Genomic DNA, 20,839 nt, shown 5'->3' on the forward strand with positions numbered 1-20,839 from the left:
TTAGATAACGTCGCCGCTTTTAATACCAACACATGAAGGAATGATGAATATTAAAGCAACGTACCACCATTCAATCTTAATAACAAATAACATTATCTACGTTATTATGAACAGTATAATCCTGAAAGAAGCATACCTCTATTCCTCATATAGTACCATACTAATACGAGACAGGACTTACAAGCCCAAAGAAGCATACCTACATTGCTCATATAGTGCCATACTGATACGAGACAGGACTTACAAGCATACGGTACAAACACACGTACGCACATACATGTTTAAAGCTAATAATTGAAAGAGTTTAAGAGCAGAACAATCGTAGAAATTATAATTACCATCTCGGCCAATTCCCCCTCGTTGGAAATAATGCGTTACAAAAAATGCAAAAGTAAATGTAGATGGTGCAGTCCCACTCTTTAGAACACTTCTATCTCAAGCACAGATGTTTTGATTGTTTTGGCTCTAGGCTCAAGTAGCCAAGCTCCAAGTTTAGTGTGTGGACTATCTCTTGGTTTATATTCTTCGCGTTATCTTGTTTTCATTGTGGATGTCCTCAAAGCAAACATCTCAAGACTGCCTACTTGGAGTACTTGGTTGCCTAGCAACTGGCGTGCGTGGGTTGGTCACAATGATTTTGATTTTTTTCTCTGAAATTATAAGTAATAAGTACTTGGTAATGGTTGGAAGTGTGGGCTTATTCTGAGGCAAAGCTCTGTTTGCCTTGCTATTATCAAGTAATTATAAAAATTTGCCTAGCAACTGGCGTGCGTGGGTTGGTCACAATGATTTTGATTTTTTCTCTGAAATTATAATAAGTACTTGGTAATGGTTGGAAGTGTGGGCTTATTCTGAGGCAAAGCTCTGTTTGCCTTGCTATTATCAAGTAATTATAAAAATGGGAGCAGAGGTTTCAAATGAGTGTGTCGCAAGTTGTGTGCAGTTCTGGAGACAAGAGAATTGTTACTGATTTTGAGTGCTTGCGTGACAATTTTGAGGGCGTTGATGCTAATTTTGAGTGCTGGGCTAATGATTTTGAGTGATTTTCAGTCAAGGCAAGATAATTGTAGCTGATTTTGAGTGCTTTGATGCTAATTTTGAGTGCGTGGGTGATGATTTTGAGTATTTTGTGCATAATAGTGAGTGTTTTTGGGCTAATGATTTTGAGTGATTTTCAGTCAAGTGTCTGTAGGCAAGGTAATTGTAGCTGATTTTGAGTGCTTTGATGCTAATTTTGAGTGCGTGGTGATGATTTTGAGTATTTTGTGCATAATAGTGAGTGTTTTGATACGAATTTTGAGTACTAGTATGGCTGATTTCAAGAGATTTCTCACCTGAAGTTCTTCCCTTTACTCCAAAGGTCTGTGGTTTTGGGATGACTTGTGAGTGTTTTGATACGAGTTTTGAGTACTAGTATGGCTGATTTCAAGAGATTTCTCACCTGAAGTTCTTCCCTTTACTCCAAAGGTCTGTGGTTTTGGGATGACTTACCATCTCGGATTATGAACAATCATACATACAAATGGAGAATCATTCACAATTATAGAGCTTGGTAATTTATATGAAGATAAAAGACACCGATCTTTACGAAACCATGCTACAATCTCTTCTACATGAAAGAGACTTCCAACTTCCCGCGTTCCTCTATTTGAAGAACTAATAATGATTAATTAACATTTCAAAAGAACAGGAATGGTCTGGAGTGGGCCTCCCAAAACGAATGAACGTGTCGTAACGTAACAATACGTAGACTAAACAATGAAATCATTAGAAATAATGGAAATCTTTTTCATAAAGTTATTAAATTCTTTCTACGTGTACTCGTAAACATGAGAGGAGATGCGCCCAACTTTTTTTTCTTCTGGAAACGTATAAAATTTGAATTTTTTCCCCCATATTTTTCGTTTTGGTTGTCTAATTGTCTATTGTTCTTTCTACGTGTACTCGTAAACGTGAGAGGAGATGCGCCCAACTTTTTTTTTCTTCTGGAAACGTATAAAATTTGGATTTTTTCCCCCATATTTTTCGTTTTGGTTGTCTAATTGTCTATTCAATCGAATAATCTTTTGAAAATGTCTGACCTTATCATAAGTTCAACTTCTTTTATGTTTCAAAACTTTCTTCTTTATTAAATTCAGGTTCTTGGTCCAATAACCATCTCAAAGGTGGACAGAACCGTCATAAACAAGGAAAAAAGGTGGTGTATTTATTTTGGTAGAGGTGATAATTATCTACATAATCAACCAGAGTGTGAAAATGAAACACCTCTGTAAACATCATGTTGTAAAACTTGATAATTCCTTTCTTCCTTTCCAATATCTACATAATCAACCAGAGTGTGAAAATGAAACACCTCTGTAAACATCATGTTGTAAAACTTGATAATTCCTTTCTTCCTTTCCAATAGGTCTTTTCCCTCGTCTTCTGCAGGTCCTTTCCGTTTGTTCATTAAATGCGGGAGGAAATTAACACAGGAAGAAGCTCGTAAAATCAACTTATCATTAAGGATGAGGGTGATATTTAAATCTTGATGTATTGTGCCCTTGCTTTCTTGAAAAAACTAAAATCACGCGCTCACCATTTCCTGTTTCGTCATAAGATATGATGCGTACCATCAGATTTAATCGGATTTCACGTTGGATGTTTTCGAGAACAGCCTTTCTTAGATATCCGATGGATGTTTCTTACAATTCTTACTAAGTTCGCTTTTATTCTGGGATTTCTGGGATGACTAAAATCACGCGCTCACCATTTCCTGTTTCGTCATAAGATATGATGCGTACCATCAGATTTAATCGGATTTCACGTTGGATCTTCTTCATTTTCTTGATGGGCTATTTTCAATCTAAATGACAATTTCCTATTCCAACTAATACCATTTTTTTCTCCAAATTTCTCAAAACAAACTTTCTTTTATGTTTCAGATGTAGTCCTCCGCCTCCCATATCACCTTGCCTGTCTCTCCCATGGCTCAGCTAGGCTACCGTGTGCCCCCCACTACTCCCCCTGATGCATGGGGCCCTCCTGGTTGTAATCTCTTGTAGTGTATTTATATCGTAGACTTTCTCGAAAGAACTGGTATTGGCCTTTACTTTTTCAACGTACTCGGTAATCTCTTGTAGTGTATTTATATCGTAGACTTTCTCGAAAGAACTGGTATTGGCCTTTACTTTTTCAACGTACTCGTAGAATTCTTTCTGTTTTGACTTGGAATTTATATGGCCTTTCTGGTTTCTTTGGCAACGTGCTTATACTTTTTTCCTTTGTCAGCTTGGCCATTCTTGAAATTCTTCTGGACCTTCTTGTAGAACTTTCTCAGCAAGATCTTGTCAAGTTCATGTTACATGGCTTCATCTTCATCCTCGGATACATTGAACTGTCGTGTTATTCCACTTTGTCTTGTGCGTGACTTAATAAACATTTTGAATACCTGTGCCTAATATGAACGTGGAATATATTTACATATTTGTTGACTGTCATCTTGTCAAGTTCATGTTACATGGCTTCATCTTCATCCTCGGATACATTGAACTGTCGTGTTATTCCACAATTCCACTTTGTCTTGTGCGTGACTTAATAAACATTTTGAATACCTGTGCCTAATATGAACGTGGAATATATTTACATATTTGTTGACGTCCGAGAACGAACATTATCCTATCAGGATAAAATCCGCCCCGGGCGGGAATCGAACCCGCGGCCTAGCGCTTTTTTTCTCCAAATTTCTCAAAACAAACTTTCTTTTATGTTTCAGATGTAGTCCTCCGCCCCCCATATCACCTTGCCTGTCTCTCCCATGGCTCAGCTAGGCTACCGTGTGCCCCCCACTACTCCCCCTGATGCATGGGGCCCTCCTGGTGTGTTTGCCAGGCGCCTCCATGGTACTACCCCCGTACAGACCGGCCCTGACCCATTGGCCTCCCCAGATACCGAAGAAGAATACGTGTCCTATTTCCAGGGCCGGATACAGGCCTCACAGAACCGACAACTGTTACCCCTCCAAGAGGACTTGGCAGATTGGCTGAACAAAATTCTGGGTAAGTGGCTCCCTATACTAGTTTTTATTATTATTATTATTATTATTATTATTATTATTATTATTATTATTATTATTATTATTATTATTATTATTATTATTATTATTATTATTATTATTATTATTATTATTATTATTATTATTATTATTATTATTATTATTATTATTATTATTATTATTATTATTATTATTATTATTATTATTATTATTATTATTATTATTATTATTATTATTATTATTATTATTATTATTATTATTATTATTATTATTATTATTATTATTATTATTATTATTATTATTATTATTATTATTATTATTATTATTATTATTATTATTATTATTATTATTATTATTATTATTATTATTATTGATTCAGGTATTAGGGAGATACCGGTCAAACCAGCTGAAAAAAGCGCCCCATCTGAGGCCACCACCAAGGGAAGCTAAAATAAAAAGAAATTGGCAGCCCAGCTAAAAAAGAAGAAGTTTCCGGTATCAAAAGCCAACGAAAAGCGGTCAGGCGAACTTAAAAGAAAGAAACAGGCCAGCTTTTTTGGCCAGCTAATAGAAAGGGGCAGCCCATCTAAAGGTGTGTCCACACATAGTCGTCGGCCGTCGATCGATGTGAATTTATTGTGAATCGATGTGGATCGGCGTCGATCGACTATGTTTGGACACACCTTAAAAAACCGAAGGGCCCAGCTAAAAGCCAAAAAGTTTGAATGAAAGTTTTACCAAGGAATATTCAAAGTTGAACCCGAGTTTTCGTGCTGGGGTGCCGGTGTTGGGGGCTTTTTTGAGCCTCGCAGGTGTAACGGATTTGACCAGCTAGGGGAGGTGACAGAAGAAAAATAACCGGACAGAGAAAACACACAACAATGATAATAATTACATTACTTAAAGGTAGAAACACACTACCTCACGTCACGTCACGTGAGCTCAGGGGGAGGCAGAAATATATAGATTTATATAGGCAGAAGATTTTCAATAATATTGTAGGTAATCTGGAAATTTGGTTCAAGACAGCCACACTACTCCCACGTCACGTGACGTGAGCTCAGGGGGGAGTCAGAAAGATGTAGTTCAAAGATTTCCCATAATATTGTAGGTAATCTGGTTCAGGACTACACTACTATCACGTCATGTGAACTCACGTGAAGTGACGGTAGAGTGTTTCTACCTTTACTCTCCAAAGCCAGATTCTTAAGAAATGAACTCGGGTATTAGCCTAGGGACCACAATCGCTTTTATTTTGGGGCATTTTTACTTTCCTTATCCTATAGGAAGGAAAGTAATGTAATTTCTGAAGTTGGTTTATTGGGCAAAACTTGGTCCGAATTCCCAGGACCTCACCCAGGAAACTAACCAATGATTGTGGTCCTAGGTCTTAGGAAAACAAGTGGTTTCTAAGGCCGGTCTACCTGATAGTGAGTAGCTGGCCTAAGATAAAAGTAAGTGATATTTATAACTAACTAACTACACTGCTACATACTATGTTTTGTGAATATGTGATACAAAAAGAAAATTCTCCAAAATTACAATATTAGGTCACAGAATATGTGATACAAAAAGAAAATTCTCTAAAATTACAACATTAGGTCACAGGTCAGTGATTTTAACATACAGGTGAACTGAAAGAAGCAAGGTTTTCAGGGGTTGTTGTTCAGATTGGAGTATTTTTGCAGAACTTAACTCTCTACCTCTACCCGTTGTGCTATTGACAAATAGGAAATATTTCAAAGGCCAGACTCTGCCGGAAATAATAGCTCTTTATAGCTAACTAAATTTTTTTGTTGATCCACCCAGGATACTTTCCCCAACAGTTGAACCACCCTGTCTACTAGTGTGGAAATAAAGAGGAAATCTTTTGGTAGTATCGAACCAGGTTGTAGAGTAGACGTAACTCTCTGCAGGTTAAAGCGTTACCTCTGGAACCAATTGCTAATCATTTCAGCATCATAGGAGTTTCCTTTATACAGGGTGTCTCAAGATATTGAAATCATGTCGAAAAGTATAGGTAAAGGGGATTACACATTAGACTGACCGGACTGCATTGGACCATTCTCCGGACCAAAATTTGGCCCAGTGGACCAAATTTATACCGCCCCATCAGACCACTGGTCTAATCCGGGAGAAATCAAAACGCATTTGATTTTTAGTCTGGCGAACCATCTTTCCGGATCAATGAGTAGTGTTACTTGGACCGTCGCTCGTCGGACTGAAAACGTTAGCATTTTTCGAGTTATTTGCAATATTGTTTCGACACCCTGTATTTAATTATATTCACTTGTTGCATTACGTTCATTGTTTGGAGTGTCTGCCAATATTGTCCTAATTTCGACAGCAATAAGCAGATTTACAGGAGGGGAATTGCCTTATGGACGGTTCTTTTCTGATTATTGACCGAACAAAGTGAAGGTCTACGTTTTAACTCGACAGTTTTGCATTTGGTTTGACTCGTGTAAGTTCAGCCATTGAAACCAAGTGTCTAACCGTCTATAAGGCCACTCACTACCTATCAGGTAGACCCGACAGGTACATCTGATCAGGTCCGCCCGTCAGGTCTACCTGATAGTGAGTTGCTGGCCTAACACGAACTGCTATTCTGTGCATACGAACGGTACAGATATACCTATCTAGTTATTCTTTCATTACCGCAGACAAACAGTCTAGGATGCTCTATGCTCAGTGAATGAATCAGTAATTAGCTCAGTGAATCAGTGAGTTTTGCTAAGGACGGCCTCAATTGAAGACACGTGTTTCAAGAAAACGGTGAATGCAGACCACTTTCTTTTTTCCTGATAATTTTTTCCTCCTGTTTAACATTTTTTCCTCGAAGACTCGGCATAAATCTCGAAGTAAGTTTATGCTGATAAGTATTATGCTCAGAGACTGTACACTTATACAGTCCTCAATCAAGATCGGAGGTAAAAAACGTCACTATAAAGGTGTGTCCAAACATAGTCGACCGGACGTTGATTGACGAGGTAAATCTATGTTGTCGAGGTTTTTTTTTCCAACAATAGAATTAGCTACATTAAATAGAAACAAACAATATGTTTTGATTCGATTGTGAAGTCAATTGTAACAAATTATTGTTTCGAAAACACGACATTTTTAGACATGCCAAGGTTTTTTTTTCGTGATGAAATTGCTTTGGAAAGTTCTTTTAATATCTAGGTAGGTAAGTAACACTCATAACAGTGAAGTACCTAACCTAGGTAGGTATTATACCTATAAAATAAAAGTACCTAACCTAGGTATGTAGGTACCTACATAATTCTATGTATTAGATATGTATCTAGGTAGGTACATATCTATAAATTTTATTCTCTAAGAGACGAGGGGACAGATGTGTTTTAATTGAACACATTTTTTTTTTCCTTTCTAATTGAACGAAAAGTGATTTCTTATTTTTTCTTTAATTTGTCTGTCTGTTCGTGTCGCCATTACTGTTTGTCCGATTTCAATAAAAGTTGACCAAAAGGTTCAACATAAACTAAATCGTTTCAAGATTGCTCACTCAGGGTTAATCATTTCAGACGGCCCACTCAAATTTAATTGTTAACCCTTCTGGTGTTAATCCCATGTTGGTGGGATGTAACGAGCGTAAAATTAGCCTTAAATGGGGGAAAGCTTATACGTAATCTCTCACTAAATTTTTCAACAGAAGCCAAAAGTAAACAAGTACCAAATTTGATATTTTTTCAATTAAAAACAAATTAATATTTCAAGTTTATCAATAAATCATTCAATAAAATTACCAATTCATCTGTTGATTAATTTAATTCAATAAAATTAATTTTTTGCCAGATAGGCTGTAGTTTTACGACCTAGGACACAATTTCCCTGAGATCTCTTGTAGGTACTTACTTTGGTACTTGGAGTCTTTCTACTCTCGAGAGGTCTAGATAGGTAGGTATAACTTCTAAGTAGGTATTATAACTACCTACCTAGTACCTACTAAATTAAATAGCCATGTATTACCAACAGGTTACAGGTGTTACCTACCTATCTAGTAGTCTAGTACCTACCTTCCTACAGAACTATGGATCATGCTTTTATTTCTTCAAAATAAAATGATTCCTTGTTAAGTCATAATTTCGTTCATTTCGTGATCTATATTATACCTAGGTATAGGTACTATCTCTTTTGAGCTTATTGAATAATGGATAGTAAAAAAGTTGGAATTTTGTTTTTACACAGTCGTTTTGTGTAAATATTAGGTAAGGTCGTGGGTCTACGTTTTATTTCCTCACTAGACCTAGAATACCTAGATGATATCAAATTAATAAAGTAAAAAGAATGTAAGTAAGTAAGAAACTTTGTTCCTTACGTGATTCGGAGGTTTGTACATTAGCTACATAACTACATATTCATGTGGAATTATTGGTAGAAGAAGCAGGAAAAGGAAAAAACATCAATAAATAAGTGGGTATATTAATATCTACATATTTTACAAATAAGGGTACCGCTATCTAAAGAAAAAACAAGGCAGAAATAAAGCAAGGGCTGGAAATAATCAATAAAAGCTAGCTTTTAAAATCATAAAGAGAAAGAAGAACCACGACTTGAAAAAAAGCGGTTAGCAAAACAAAGCGATTGAGACAGCAAAGCGCTTAATAGCCATCTGAAAAAGCGGCATTGGGATTCAGGTATTAGGGAGATACCGGTCAAAACAGCTGAAAAAAGCGCCTCATGTAAGGCCACCCTCAAGGGAAGCTAAAATAAAAAGAAATTGGCAGCCCAGCTAAAAAAGAAAAAAAAAAGAAGAAGTTTCCGGTATCAAAAGCCAACGAAAAGCGGTCAGGCGAACTTAAAAGAAAGAAACAGGCCAGCTTTTTTGGCCAGCTAATAGAAAGGGGCGGACCATCTAAAGGTGTGTCCACACATAGTCGTCGGCCGTCGATCGATGTGAATTTATTGTGAATCGATGTGGATCGGCGTCGATCGCCGGGCCAAAAGAGGAGAAAGGAGCTTCGGAAAATGGGGAAAATTGCGAAACGAAAATACAGCTCTACCAGTCTACCCGGCTCTTTATATTAACCTCACCCAGCCTGAGTGGGGTCGGGGCAGCACGCGATTGTCCAGATGATCAGCCATCCGGATACCAACTACGCCTTACTACTTACTATGTACGTTCAACTATTGGGAACTGGTACATTCAAAGTACTAACCCCGCTGACTACACTACCTAGGTTAGCTCTCAGACCAGCCACCCCTTATTAGATACACCTGGCAGGTATACCTGACACCAGATGAGCACACACGCTATCAGGTAGACCTGACAAGTACGGTTGAAAAGGTCCCTCTGTCAGGTCTCCCTGATACCTGATGAACACACACTATCTGGTAGACTGATCAGGTGTACCTGTCGTCAGGTCTAATTAATAGTGAGTGGCTGGTCTCAGACACTTCTTTCATAGACACACGAGTAGACGTAAGAAAGAGCCTTCGAGTATTGGTGCAATATTTGTCTGCTATATGAAAATCGTGAAACGCTTCCACTAAAATCTATAAAACCACAAATAACTTAATCTGAAGTGTTCGCTCGCAATTTACGTGTGATGTGATGAAAACATATTGATTTAAAATCACGAAATTTACTGAAATACCATTTGCATTTAGCAATCTACAATCGACATACCTATAGGTAGGTATCTACTATCTATGTGCTCTGTGGTTGAGGGTGCAATTTTTCATTTATCTTTCAAAATAAACACCTAGGTAATGTCTGAATATCTGAGAGCTATCGGACTATAGACTTTTAATAAGCAGCAGAGCCAAATGTAATATGTGTAAGGAAAAAGCAAATAAGGGTGTGTCCAGATTAATCAAACTAATTGACGAACGGGTTTTTATTTGACTCGATTATAGGAGTATTGTTTTCGTCTGGAGGTGGCTCGGTGATAATTTTATTGGAGTTGTTATTTCGAACCCAGGACCTTCTGCATGGCAAGCAAGCGCGTTACCACTAGTTTGTCGTAAGTTTCTCAATCAGCCCTAGGTAGAGTGATTGGTTTGGGCTACATATTTTTGTATGTATTCTATGAATGGGGTACATCCCAACAAAAATAGACAGGACATTTTATTTTATTAAAGTTAAAATAAGAAAGTGGAAAAAAGAAAATTGCTTCTTTTTTGTACTACCTATTATTGTTTGTCATATTATGTAATTTGTTCTGTCTTATTGAAAAATAAAGTTAATTATCATTGCTCTTTATAGCTAACTGAATTTTTCTGTTGATCCACCCAGGATATTGTCCCCAACAGTTGAACCACCCTGTCTACTAGTGTGGAAATAAAGAGGAAATCTTGGTAGTATCATACCAGGTTGTAGAGTAGACGTAACTCTCTGCAGGTTAAAGCGTTACCTCTGGAACCAATTGCTAATCATTTCAGCATAGGAGTTTCCTTTATACAGGGTGTCCCAAGATATTGAAAATAATTTCAGCATAGGAAATTCCTTTATACAGGGTGTCTCAAGATATTGAAATCACGCGAAAAGTATAGGTAAAGGGGACTACACATTAGACTGACCGAACTGCATTGGACCATTCTCCGGACCAAAATTTGGCCCAGTGGACCAAATTTACCGCCCCATCAGACCACTGGTCTAATCCGGAAGAAATCAAAACGCATTTGATTTTTGGTCTAGCGAACCATCTTTCCGGATCAATGTGTAGTGTTACTTGGACCGTCGCTCGTCGGACTGAAAACGATAGCATTTTTCGAGTTATTTGCAATATTGTTTCGACACCCTGTATTTAATTATATTCACTTGTTGGATTACGATCATTGTTTGGAGTGTCTGCCAGTATTGTCCTATAATTTCGACAGCATTAGGCAGAATTACAGGAGGGGAATTGCCTTATGGATGGTTCTTTTCTGATTATTGACCGAACAAAGTGAAGGTCTACGTTTTAACTCGACAGTTTTGCATTTGGTTTGACTCGTGAAAGTTCAGCCATTGAAACCAAGTGTCTAACCGTCTATAAGGCCACTCACTACCTATCAGGTAGACCCGACAGGTACACCTGATCAGGTCCGCCTGTCAGGTCTACCTGATGGTGAGTTGCTGGCCTAACACGAACTGCTATTTGGTGCATACGAACGGTACAGATATACCTATCTAGTTATTCTTTCATTACCGCAGACAAACAGTCTAGGATGCTCTATGCTCAGTGAATGAATCAGTAAGTAGCTCAGTGAATCAGTGAGTTTTGCTAAAGGACGGCCTCAATTGAAGACACGTGTTTCAAGAAAACGGTGAATGCAGACCACTTTCTTTTTTCCTGATCATTTTTTCCTCCTGTTTAACATTTTTTCCTCAAAGACTCGGCATAAATATCGAAGTAAGTTTATGCTGATAAGTATTATGCTCAGAGACCTGTACACTTATACAGTCCTCAATCAGGATCGGAGGTAAAAAACGTCACTATAAAGGTGTGTCCAAACATAGTCGACCGGACGTTGATTGACGAGGTAAATCTATGTTGTCGAGGCAGTGCTGTGGACGTCTCAGTCGACATCAATCGATGGTAAGATTATCTCGGTATATAACTGCTAAGATTTTTAGAGAAGGGGAGTTTATCCCTCCATTCGGAGACAAGCTAGGTTGCCTTTTCCTTTCAGAATATCCCCTCTTCTGAAGCTCGTTTCCCCCTCTCCCATGGTTTAGTAGAGGCACTATTACCTGCCTCGGTGGTGTAGTGGTCAAGGCGCTCGACTGGTAAACAGGAGGGCGTGGGTTCAATCCCAGCCGAGGTATGGAATTTGTTTAAAATCACGAAATTTACTGAAATAACATTTGCATTTAGCAATCTACAATCGACATACCTAGGTAGGTATATCTACTATCTATGTGCTCTGTGGTTGAGGGGTGCAATTTTTCATTTATCTTTCAAAATAAACACCTAGGTAATGTCTGAATATCTGAGAGCTATCGGACTATAGACTTTTAATAAGAAGATTGATAGAGGGAACTGTAACTGCTAAGGTCTTATCGTCCCGAGTAGGCGGGTAGTTTGTCGACGAATGGAGGGTAACATCCCCATCACTAAGGACTTCAGGTGTATTTATTTATTATGGGACTGGTTGCTCCTCTCCCAAGAGAGTATGCAATTAACACTGCGACCTCTGTAGATCTATTGTGACCAGTATACACTGTTATAAAATGTCGTTAATTCCCTAAGGAACAAAAAACAAAGCCGATCGTACTAAAAACATGTGAGAAATTAAAATAAGTGAAGCAAAATCTTATATTATAAGAACGAGATCCATTCACATTTCACACACTGATCGCTCTATCTCTAGAACCACAACACCTACAGTACCCTCACTGGTATATTTCAACCTCCCCAGTTTCTCTAAAATTCACCTGTTGCACCTCTAAAGAGTCCGCATACTCAGGTTTATTCCAGAGAAAAGCTGTGAGTTCATATACTATCCCATTAAGAGGATACCAAGAGGTGCCTAGGCTAGAGAGCTAGCTCGGGGCCCCCGAACTGAAGGGGTCTAATGAGGGGTTTGATAGGTCTGCTATCCCAAGGCCTTGATGTAACCTAGAATCTTTTATGGTCTAGGTGTGCAATAAGAAAGGATTTTGCGAAAATCTAAACCGATCCTGAGATTGCTACGCCGAGAAAGGCCAATAAATGGATGGGTGACTTAAACATTATATTGATACAATAGAGATTAGCAACCAACGGAGTTTGTAAAAGACGGAGGCAATGAAGATTTCGTACTTTATGTTATAGAAAAGTTCTTACCAGGGACAAGGACTCTGATTGTTATAGTTTCCCTCTGTAAATAACGTTCAATAATAAAAAAAAAGTTCTTACCGGGTCCCTTATTCAGAAAGGATCTATCCACTCAACATATGGTTGGATTCCCTGACACTGGAGATTCCGTATTCTAGGATATAGAAAGTACTCCGGCAATGGTATCCTACACACTGAGACAGCTCAGACAGATTGGAGAGAAAACTCCTAGGCCAAGAAGGAAATCGAAGAGTGAACAAAATCCAGAAAGTGAAACTCAGCTCGGCTCAATGATTGCTGATAAATCTCTCAGATGAATTTTTTCATTCACGGTGAATCACGTGACGTACTTCTTACGGCCATCCGTATTGCGTCGCATCCGATCCCGTTTACCTCGAGATCCAGCTTCTTAATTAAGGGGTCCAAAATTAGATGGGTAACTACATATTTATGTCTCCCCTAATTTAAGTAAAACTGCCTTAGTACTCTTACTAGTAAAATGTTTCGATGAGGAGCCTCCCTTGTTGGAGTTAGTCCGGGGGCCCCTTAAGTTACCTATTTGACAGCCTTACTGTCTTTAGTAAATTCCCGTATATCTCATAAAATAGTGGAATTAATGCCTACAGCGTTCTTTGCCAAAATCAAGTACTTACGGAGAGTAAAAAAAATATATATACATAGGTACCTATATATAAAAAAATTGTTGCAAAAACATTTCTGAACTGTTGAGCAACAATGTTTCTAATGATAATGTTGGTGGTGGGTACTTAGGCTTGAGAAACTTACAAGAATTCTGATTCCTTCTCCGTGTACCTACTCCTACGGGATATTGAGACAGCTGATATTCTCTTTCGTCCCCCCCCTGACAGAACTCATTCCTAAGGAGCTACGCCCAGTGGCGTGTGACAAGTCGTGCTAGAGTGGAAACGTTACAAGTCACTGAGTCATGTCAGAGTATCTTTTCAGAATACCTACCTATGTACCTAGCTATTTCCAATAAATAGTAATAGGTACTATGTATTTATGTACCTACCTGACGTACCTCTCTACATTTTTGCCAATAAGACCTAATAGAAGAAAATCCCTCATATTTGCAATTTCGCCTACTATACCCTACCTCCTTGTATACGTATATATACCTACCTACCTATATTTTAACAGGGAAAATTTAGAAAAAATATTAGATAACAGACTAGAGTTAGCATATTTTTATTTATTTATTTTCGACTTAAAAAGAGGTAAAACGTTAGGTATTGTTCTCTGATTTCCATTCTGAAAAAATATCAAAAGGTGAACTTTTTTTTTCCCTGAATACTATGAAAAATGTTCATTGGTAAATGTTTATCAGACATGAAAACGGTACGATAGTAGCTATAAATATGATTGTTGTAGGTCATTTCATCTGGGTAACAAGAGAGCAACGTCGAGCGTGGTGGGTAACTGGACGGGTGACCGTCTGAGTCAGTCAGCTATAGAATTTAGAGACATTCGACCACTAGGTCAGAATAATAGAGGGAATAGTTTTTTTTTTCGAAGAGGTTTGGTAGAGGGAACGGTAACTACTCAGGTCTTGTTGTCCGGAAATCGAAGCGAGAAGGACAGGATAGGAGAAGCCAGCCGTTCCAAGAACGAACCTTATCCTAAAAAAAGTTCGCCGCGGGCGGAAATCTAAGCCGCGATCTAGCGCTTACAAATAGGAAACACTTTTTTTTTTTTAAGAGGTTTGATAGAGGGAACTGTAACTGCTATGGTCTTATCGTCCCGAAATCGAAGAGAGAAGGAAGACAGGATACCCAGTTCATTAATTTACTTAACGGTGAAAACCCTTTCAACACCTACATACTACCTATAACAATAGATCAGGTATTCAGGTGCATATAGGGCGATGTGCCAGAATGCTTATACTGCCAGAATGAGACTGAAATGTCCCTTTACTCCCGCAGTCTGAACAAGGTCTTATGTATTTGGCTACCGATAAATTGTCAAGGTTTTCTCAGCTGTCTCTTCCTCTTACATCATCACGGTACAATGATTAGGATTTCAGACTATTTTGTCTTAGGCCAGCCACTCACTATCAGGTTAGGTATCAAAAGTAGACCTGACAGGCGGATCTGATTAGGTGTACCTGTCAGGTCTACCTGTTATTGAGTGGCTGGTCTTAGACAATACCCAGGATACGTCCGATTTCATGATTGATGACTGTCCAATTAGATCGAAGGTATGCGTAGTGAAAGGCACTCAGACAGTACGAACTTGTAGGATTTCATGTCAATAACAATATTGTCATTTCCGTTAATTGGTTTTTAATTTCAATTTGAGGATTTTCAGTGGGACACTCTCTAGTATCTCTTCTCTAAGAACCTCATTGACAAAATTTTTATTGACCTGAAATTTCGGCTTCCTCTCTTATTACGACATCGACAGTGAGGGGCGTTGGCATTATTTGTTAAGTGGTGTTGTCTAGGTCGTTATACGAGACAATGAACTAACAAGTAAGTATACCTAACGAACTGAACATTCATGATAATATAATAGAATAATAGATAGAGGATAGAGGGAAGTGTAACTGCTGAGGTCTTATCGTCCCATAGCGAAGAGAGTAGGAAGACAGGATTGGAGAAATCTAGCCGTACAGAGAATCTTTTGAAACCTAGACTGGGCTTCTTTGAAGAAGGAAATCTTTCTGATTTCTAGAGTTACGGATACATGGTATCTTACCAGCACTCCAGCAGCACACATTGCCCAGATGGTAACCCATTTGGATACCAACCACGCGCAACTTTTCTTAACTTCAATAAATTTAACGGGTGCATCCAAGGTGCTGCACGCTGGCTAATTACATACTTAACAAAGCTTTTTCATTTGGATTGAGTTTTACTAAAATCATTAAAGATAAAGGGCTCTACTCACCTAAGTCCTGTTTGTACTCTCTCTTCGATGCGGAGTCGTTCCTGTACCGCAGGTCCTCGTCGACAATATGGCGGGTAGGTCCGTAGAATTGAAACCGGAGCCACGGGTCTTCTTCCCGTTTGGTGCGGATTTTGCCGGACTTGGTGAGCTGCGGCGCGCCGCCCCCGGGCCGCCCGAATACGGTCACACTCTGACCCACTGTGGGCTGGAACAGGCGGAGAGAAGGACTTTCGGTAGTAGGTAATCGACACGGCACGGTTGGCCCAGTTGTAAGTGATTCGAACCCAAAGCTCCCAGGTTCGAATCCCACAATTGACAAAAATTTGCACTCGTTTTTCGATTGCAAAAATTTCAACGGGTTACTTTCTAGTGTTCTTGTGTTGACCCAGCATCTAAATGGGAAGTATTGTGTCTCTTATCGCCCATCTGATGAGGGACATACAACGGGATGGGCATGCTACGACACAGAACACAAGCGTCTAAAGTAGCAGCTGTTTCATTTTTACGAAATAAAAAGGGTGGTGAAACAGTTGAAACACTTATCAAAAAAAAAAGGAAAGTAAAAAAAAGATTTGAGGCTTGTAGACAGTAGGTCCCCAGTTCAATCCCCGTCAGACTTTCCACTCACCTCCGGCGAAATCTGAGTTGTGTCATTGGGCGTTATGACCAGCGTTGTCTTCTGGCCTAGGGGAATGGGGGCATCTACGAACACCCTCTTCTTTTTGAGGCCCAACTGGGGGTCCGGATTGGGCGCTCCGTAACCCTGCGTGTGGTGATCCCATGGCCAATCTTCTAATAGTTTTCGATTCTGAAAATAATAGATAATAAAGGACCTCTAAGGGTCACTATTTTTTAATGAAGGGCCAGAGGCCATATGTAGGGTCTTGATATATCTAATAATTCCATTCTAAATAGTAAGAAGAAACTCCATTTTTGGGAAACAAGAGAAGAGACATTTATTTGAAAAGGGTGAACGAAGACTGACTCCTAACTTCACAATTCTGGCCAGAATTTTCTCATTTGGTATATATCGGATCTTATGTTACCTTTTTGATTGTCCATTTTTAGGCGCTTTTCGTTCATCTCCCTAGAACTTAATTTCTCTCCTTTAATTTAGGCCAGACTCCGAAAATTTGGATCATCCACCCCCGTTTACATCATTGTTCGGCCTCTCACCCTCCACCCCCCCCCTCGACAATATCCTGGCTACGGCCCTGACAGAAGTGTAAAGTGCATTTCAACTTTCAACACAATGGGCACTTAATTTAGTCCAACTTCTTAATTTATATCTAGCTAGGTGTACGTAGATTAATAAACTCTTTTGACTTGCCGGGGCGGAGGGCTACCACGCTCTTCAATCCACTGTGAACAAAACTAATGAGTAAAACATTTTTTCTTGGTCCACGGGGTTCGAACCGCGGTCCTTCCACTCACCAGTCTCTGTTCGCCCAGTTTGACTTCGAGCTTGTCCTGTTTCTTCTTCCGTAAAATGGTGTACGTAAATTAATAAACTCTTTTGACTTGCCGGGGCGGAGGGCTACCGCGCTCTTGAATCCACTGTGAACAAAACTAATGAGTAAAACATTTTTTCTTAGTCCACGGGGTTCGAACCGCGGTCCTTCCACTCACCAGTCTCTGTTCGCCCAGTTTGACTTCGAGCTTGTCCTGTTTCTTCTTCCGTATCATCTGCAGAGCTTCCTCCTTGCTAACATAGTGACCGTCCTCTCCTGCCAACTGATGGGCCTCATTGTACATCCCTACTCCTATAAGGAGATCCTAGGCCGTCTGAGTAACTAGGTGAAACCCGAAGAAGAAGAAGAAGGAGAAGAAGAAGGAGAAGAAGAAGAAGAAGAAGAAGAAGAAAAAAAAAAACAAAGGAAAAAAAAAACATTAGGAAATGGGTGTCAGTGGTCAACAGTAATACATATTACTTAGGTACTTTTTTTCAGGGGTTTCATAGGATGAACTGTAACGTCTGTAACTGCTAAGGTTTCATCGTCCCGAAAGTGAAAGAAGGAGCACAGGATAGAATAGGAGAAAGCCAGCCATTCCAATCTACGCGAGGGATATGCTACGACACAGACTATTTGCATCTAATGTAGCAGATGATTCATTGCTACGAAATAATAAAAAAAAAATTGTCCAAATATTGCAGCTCGTTTTTTTTTATTTTCAGATGGACGAATGACTGGTTCTTCTAGCCGATTTTGACATTACCTAAAAATGCAATAAAAACAAACTATTCTAGGCAGATACCTTTTTAGTCACGTAAACTTTTACTACGGAATTACGTAAAAGAAAAACTCACCGAAACAACCTTCACGCTTTTACGACATCCTCGCGATGGGTTTATTCCTAGAATGCAAGGAATTCGTACAAACCCTTACAAACTAAATGAAAAATTCATCAAACTTTGAGGAAAAGAAATGGGATAAGGAAAGTTTTAGAACTACCTACCTCTCCTAATAGAAAAGTCTAGGTATTTGTATGATAGAAAGCATTCGCAGCGCATGTGAATATTTCTCTCTCTTTGGGAAATTTTTTATTGGTGTTTCACATTTCTTTATCCGATATTGAATTTAAAAAGTTCGCCAACAAATATGTACCTTATGTACCTACCTACACTACTCCAGTTCTCATGTTTTGAATTGGACTCGAACCCCCAACTTTCACGTCCAGAAATCACTGCACTAATCACTGAGGTTGTAGGTTGTTGGAGAGGTTTGATAGAGGGAACTGCAACAACGGGAGGTCTTGTCGTCCCGAAATAAAAGAGAGAAGGACAGGATAGGAGAAACCCGGTTGTTCCGAGAACGAAGCTCAGCCGTTGAGGATGAGTTCGCTCCGGGCGAGAATCGAACCCGGGACCTAGCACCCACAAGGCAGACGTGCTACCTTCCAAGCTATGTACCTAGGCTGGCAATCTTTAGTATTATTTTAAGTGTCAATCAAAGAAATTATTGTATTCTCGGCATGTCTTACTTTCAATGAAGAGGAAATGTCCTTTAGCATTTCTCTTGAGTATGGTAAAGGGCCTTCCAAGATAACTAGACTGGCTTAACTTCCAAGTGCTCGTCACTTCTTTTGAATATTCACGTGAGTGAACACCAAAACTCCAAGCTCCATTTACAAACTGGTACGTGGACCTTCATGGTACACAATTCTTCCTCCTCTTCCACTTCACCTCCATTTCTCTTCCTCGCGAAATTCCTCTCTTCCTTTTCCTCACTTCCATCTGTCTGTCTCGTTCCCTATTTTTTCTCTCTTCTCCTTATCTAGGCACTTAAATCTAACCTCTTTTTTCAAAAAAAAAAAAAAAATAAAAAAAATAATAAATAAATAAAATAAAAAAAAAATAATAAATTTGAATATTGCAAAAAACAATAACGTTTTGTAGGTAGGTACCTATGTAGTAGAGATAGGTAGAGCTTATCATACCTAGGTACATGTCAGATTAGTATCTTTTCAGAATATTTACCAACCTAGCTATTTCCAATAAATAGCAATAGGTACTATGTATTTATGTACCTACCTGACGTACCTCTCTACATTTTTGCCAATAATACCTACCTAATAAAAGAAAATCCCTCATATTTGCAATTTTGCTTACAACCTTCCTCCTTGTAGGTATACCTACCTATATTTTTACAAGGAAAATCTAGACAATATTAGATAACTAGTATATTTATTTATTTTCGACTTAAAAAAAAAGTAAAATGCTAGGTATTGTTCTATGATTTCTATTCTGAAAAAATATCAAAAGGTGAACTTTTTTTTCCCTGAATAGGTATTATGAAAAATGTTCATTGGTAAATGTTTATCAGACATGAAAACGGAGTAGCTATAAATATGATTGTTGTAGGTCATTTCATCTGGGTAACAAGAGAGCAACGTCGAGCGTGGTGGTTAATTGGACGGGTGACCGTCTGAGTCAGTCAGCTATAGAATTTAGAGACATTCGACCACTAGGTCAGAATAATAGAGGGAATAGTTTTTTTTTCGAAGAGGTTTGGTAGAGGGAACTGTAACTACTCAGGTCTTGTTGTCCGGAAATCGAATAGAGAAAGACAGGATAGGAGAAGCCAGCCGTTCCAAGAACGAACCTTATCCTAAAAAAAGTTCGCCGCGGGCGGAAATCTAAGCCGCGATCTAGCGCTTACAAACAGGAAACACTTTTTTTTTTTAAGAGGTTTGACAGAGGGAACTGTAACTGCTATGGTCTTATCGTCCCGAAATCGAAGAAAGAAGGAAGACAGGATAGGAGAAAGCCAGCCGCTCCGAGAACGAACATTATCCCATCAGGATAAAATCCGCCCCGGGCGGGAATCGAACCCGCGGCCTAGCGCTTACAAGGCAGACGCACTACCAACTAAGCTAACTAAGCTGACTTAGACAAGTTTAGAGAAACAATTTTCGACGTTCGATAGAGGGATATAGTATAGGAAACACTAAAATCCAAGTCACGAGTACATAACTAGGCTGGCTTGCCTTAAGTTCATATTTTCGTGGGGGACTACGTTTAGAGTAGTTTAGACGGTCACTCGTCCACATACCAACCATACTCCACGTTGTTTAACTTCAAGTGTTGAAGTGTTTACGTCACAAAATGCCACATGTGTACGTTCCAAGTAGAATGAACTAGACTGACACATTTAGGTCACCCATCCATTCAAGCGTCAAGCTCACCCCTACTTAACACCATTACCTTTATGACAAATTGTAATTTTAAGAGTAATTAAAAAACACTTTCATTGTTCCATAATATCATGACAAAATTATTTTGAATTTTATATTATAGGTTTTTGTTGTTGTATAGAATTTTATTCACATCTACCTCAATGTTGAGTATCAAAGGCAATATTACAAAATTTACCAGAAGGAATTTTACATATTAATTTTAATTCATCTTGTGACTGAGATCATAGGTAAAACGAAAAGATTTTTTCTTCTTCTTTTTCAACATCTGAACAACCATTTGTAAGAAGACAAACTCACCTATTTCATGTCCTAGTTTCTTCTTCGATCCACTACTGCCCGATGAGCTCCCACCAACTTTTTCTTTGCTACATCTGTTACAGTTATCGAGTAGTGTGGACGGTTCAGTGTACATCCAGCGATGCCCGGTGGACTA

General features: G+C 38.8%; 2 protein-coding genes across 2 annotated transcripts; one reads left to right on the forward strand and one right to left on the reverse strand.

Moving 5' to 3' along the window:
- Positions 1 to 2,918: 2,918 nt before the first annotated feature.
- On the forward strand, positions 2,919 to 13,115 carry LOC113467813. The gene is made up of 3 exons (XM_026824241.1): positions 2,919 to 3,027; positions 3,858 to 4,057; positions 12,957 to 13,115. Exons 1-3 carry the CDS (start codon positions 2,967 to 2,969, stop codon positions 13,113 to 13,115), a joined length of 420 nt encoding a protein of 139 aa, XP_026680042.1. The 5' UTR covers positions 2,919 to 2,966.
- Positions 13,116 to 13,135: 20 nt separating this feature from the next.
- LOC113467814 lies at positions 13,136 to 18,147 on the reverse strand. Its single transcript, XM_026824242.1, has 5 exons — positions 18,017 to 18,147; positions 17,338 to 17,501; positions 16,337 to 16,516; positions 15,709 to 15,913; positions 13,136 to 13,203 (listed from the first exon to the last, which is right to left on the reverse strand). The coding sequence occupies exons 2-5, from the start codon at positions 17,461 to 17,463 to the stop codon at positions 13,136 to 13,138; spliced, it is 579 nt and encodes a 192-aa protein (XP_026680043.1). The 5' UTR covers positions 17,464 to 17,501; positions 18,017 to 18,147.
- Between the last annotated feature and the right edge of the window lie 2,692 nt (positions 18,148 to 20,839).

The sequence above is a fragment of the Diaphorina citri genome, unplaced genomic scaffold (assembly GCF_000475195.1).
Source record: "Diaphorina citri unplaced genomic scaffold, Diaci psyllid genome assembly version 1.1 scaffold558, whole genome shotgun sequence".
In the NCBI taxonomy this organism is placed as follows: domain Eukaryota; kingdom Metazoa; phylum Arthropoda; class Insecta; order Hemiptera; family Psyllidae; genus Diaphorina; species Diaphorina citri.

Excerpts from the sequence above, each read along its gene's own strand:
- LOC113467813 (XM_026824241.1), top strand. The coding sequence starts at position 2,967 with ATGGCTCAGCTAGGCTACCGTGTGCCCCCCACTACTCCCCCTGATGCA. Across the intron at positions 3,028-3,857 it reads TGATGCATGGGGCCCTCCTG|GTGTGTTTGCCAGGCGCCTC; the intron begins GTTGTAATCTCT and ends GGGGCCCTCCTG. Across the intron at positions 4,058-12,956 it reads GTAAGTGGCTCCCTATACTA|GATATAGAAAGTACTCCGGC; the intron begins GTTTTTATTATT and ends TCCGTATTCTAG.
- LOC113467814 (XM_026824242.1), bottom strand. The coding sequence starts at position 17,463 with ATGTACAATGAGGCCCATCAGTTGGCAGGAGAGGACGGTCACTATGTT. Across the intron at positions 16,517-17,337 it reads AACTGGGCGAACAGAGACTG|AATCGAAAACTATTAGAAGA; the intron begins GTGAGTGGAAGG and ends TATTATTTTCAG. Across the intron at positions 15,914-16,336 it reads CAACTCAGATTTCGCCGGAG|CCCACAGTGGGTCAGAGTGT; the intron begins GTGAGTGGAAAG and ends CGCCTGTTCCAG.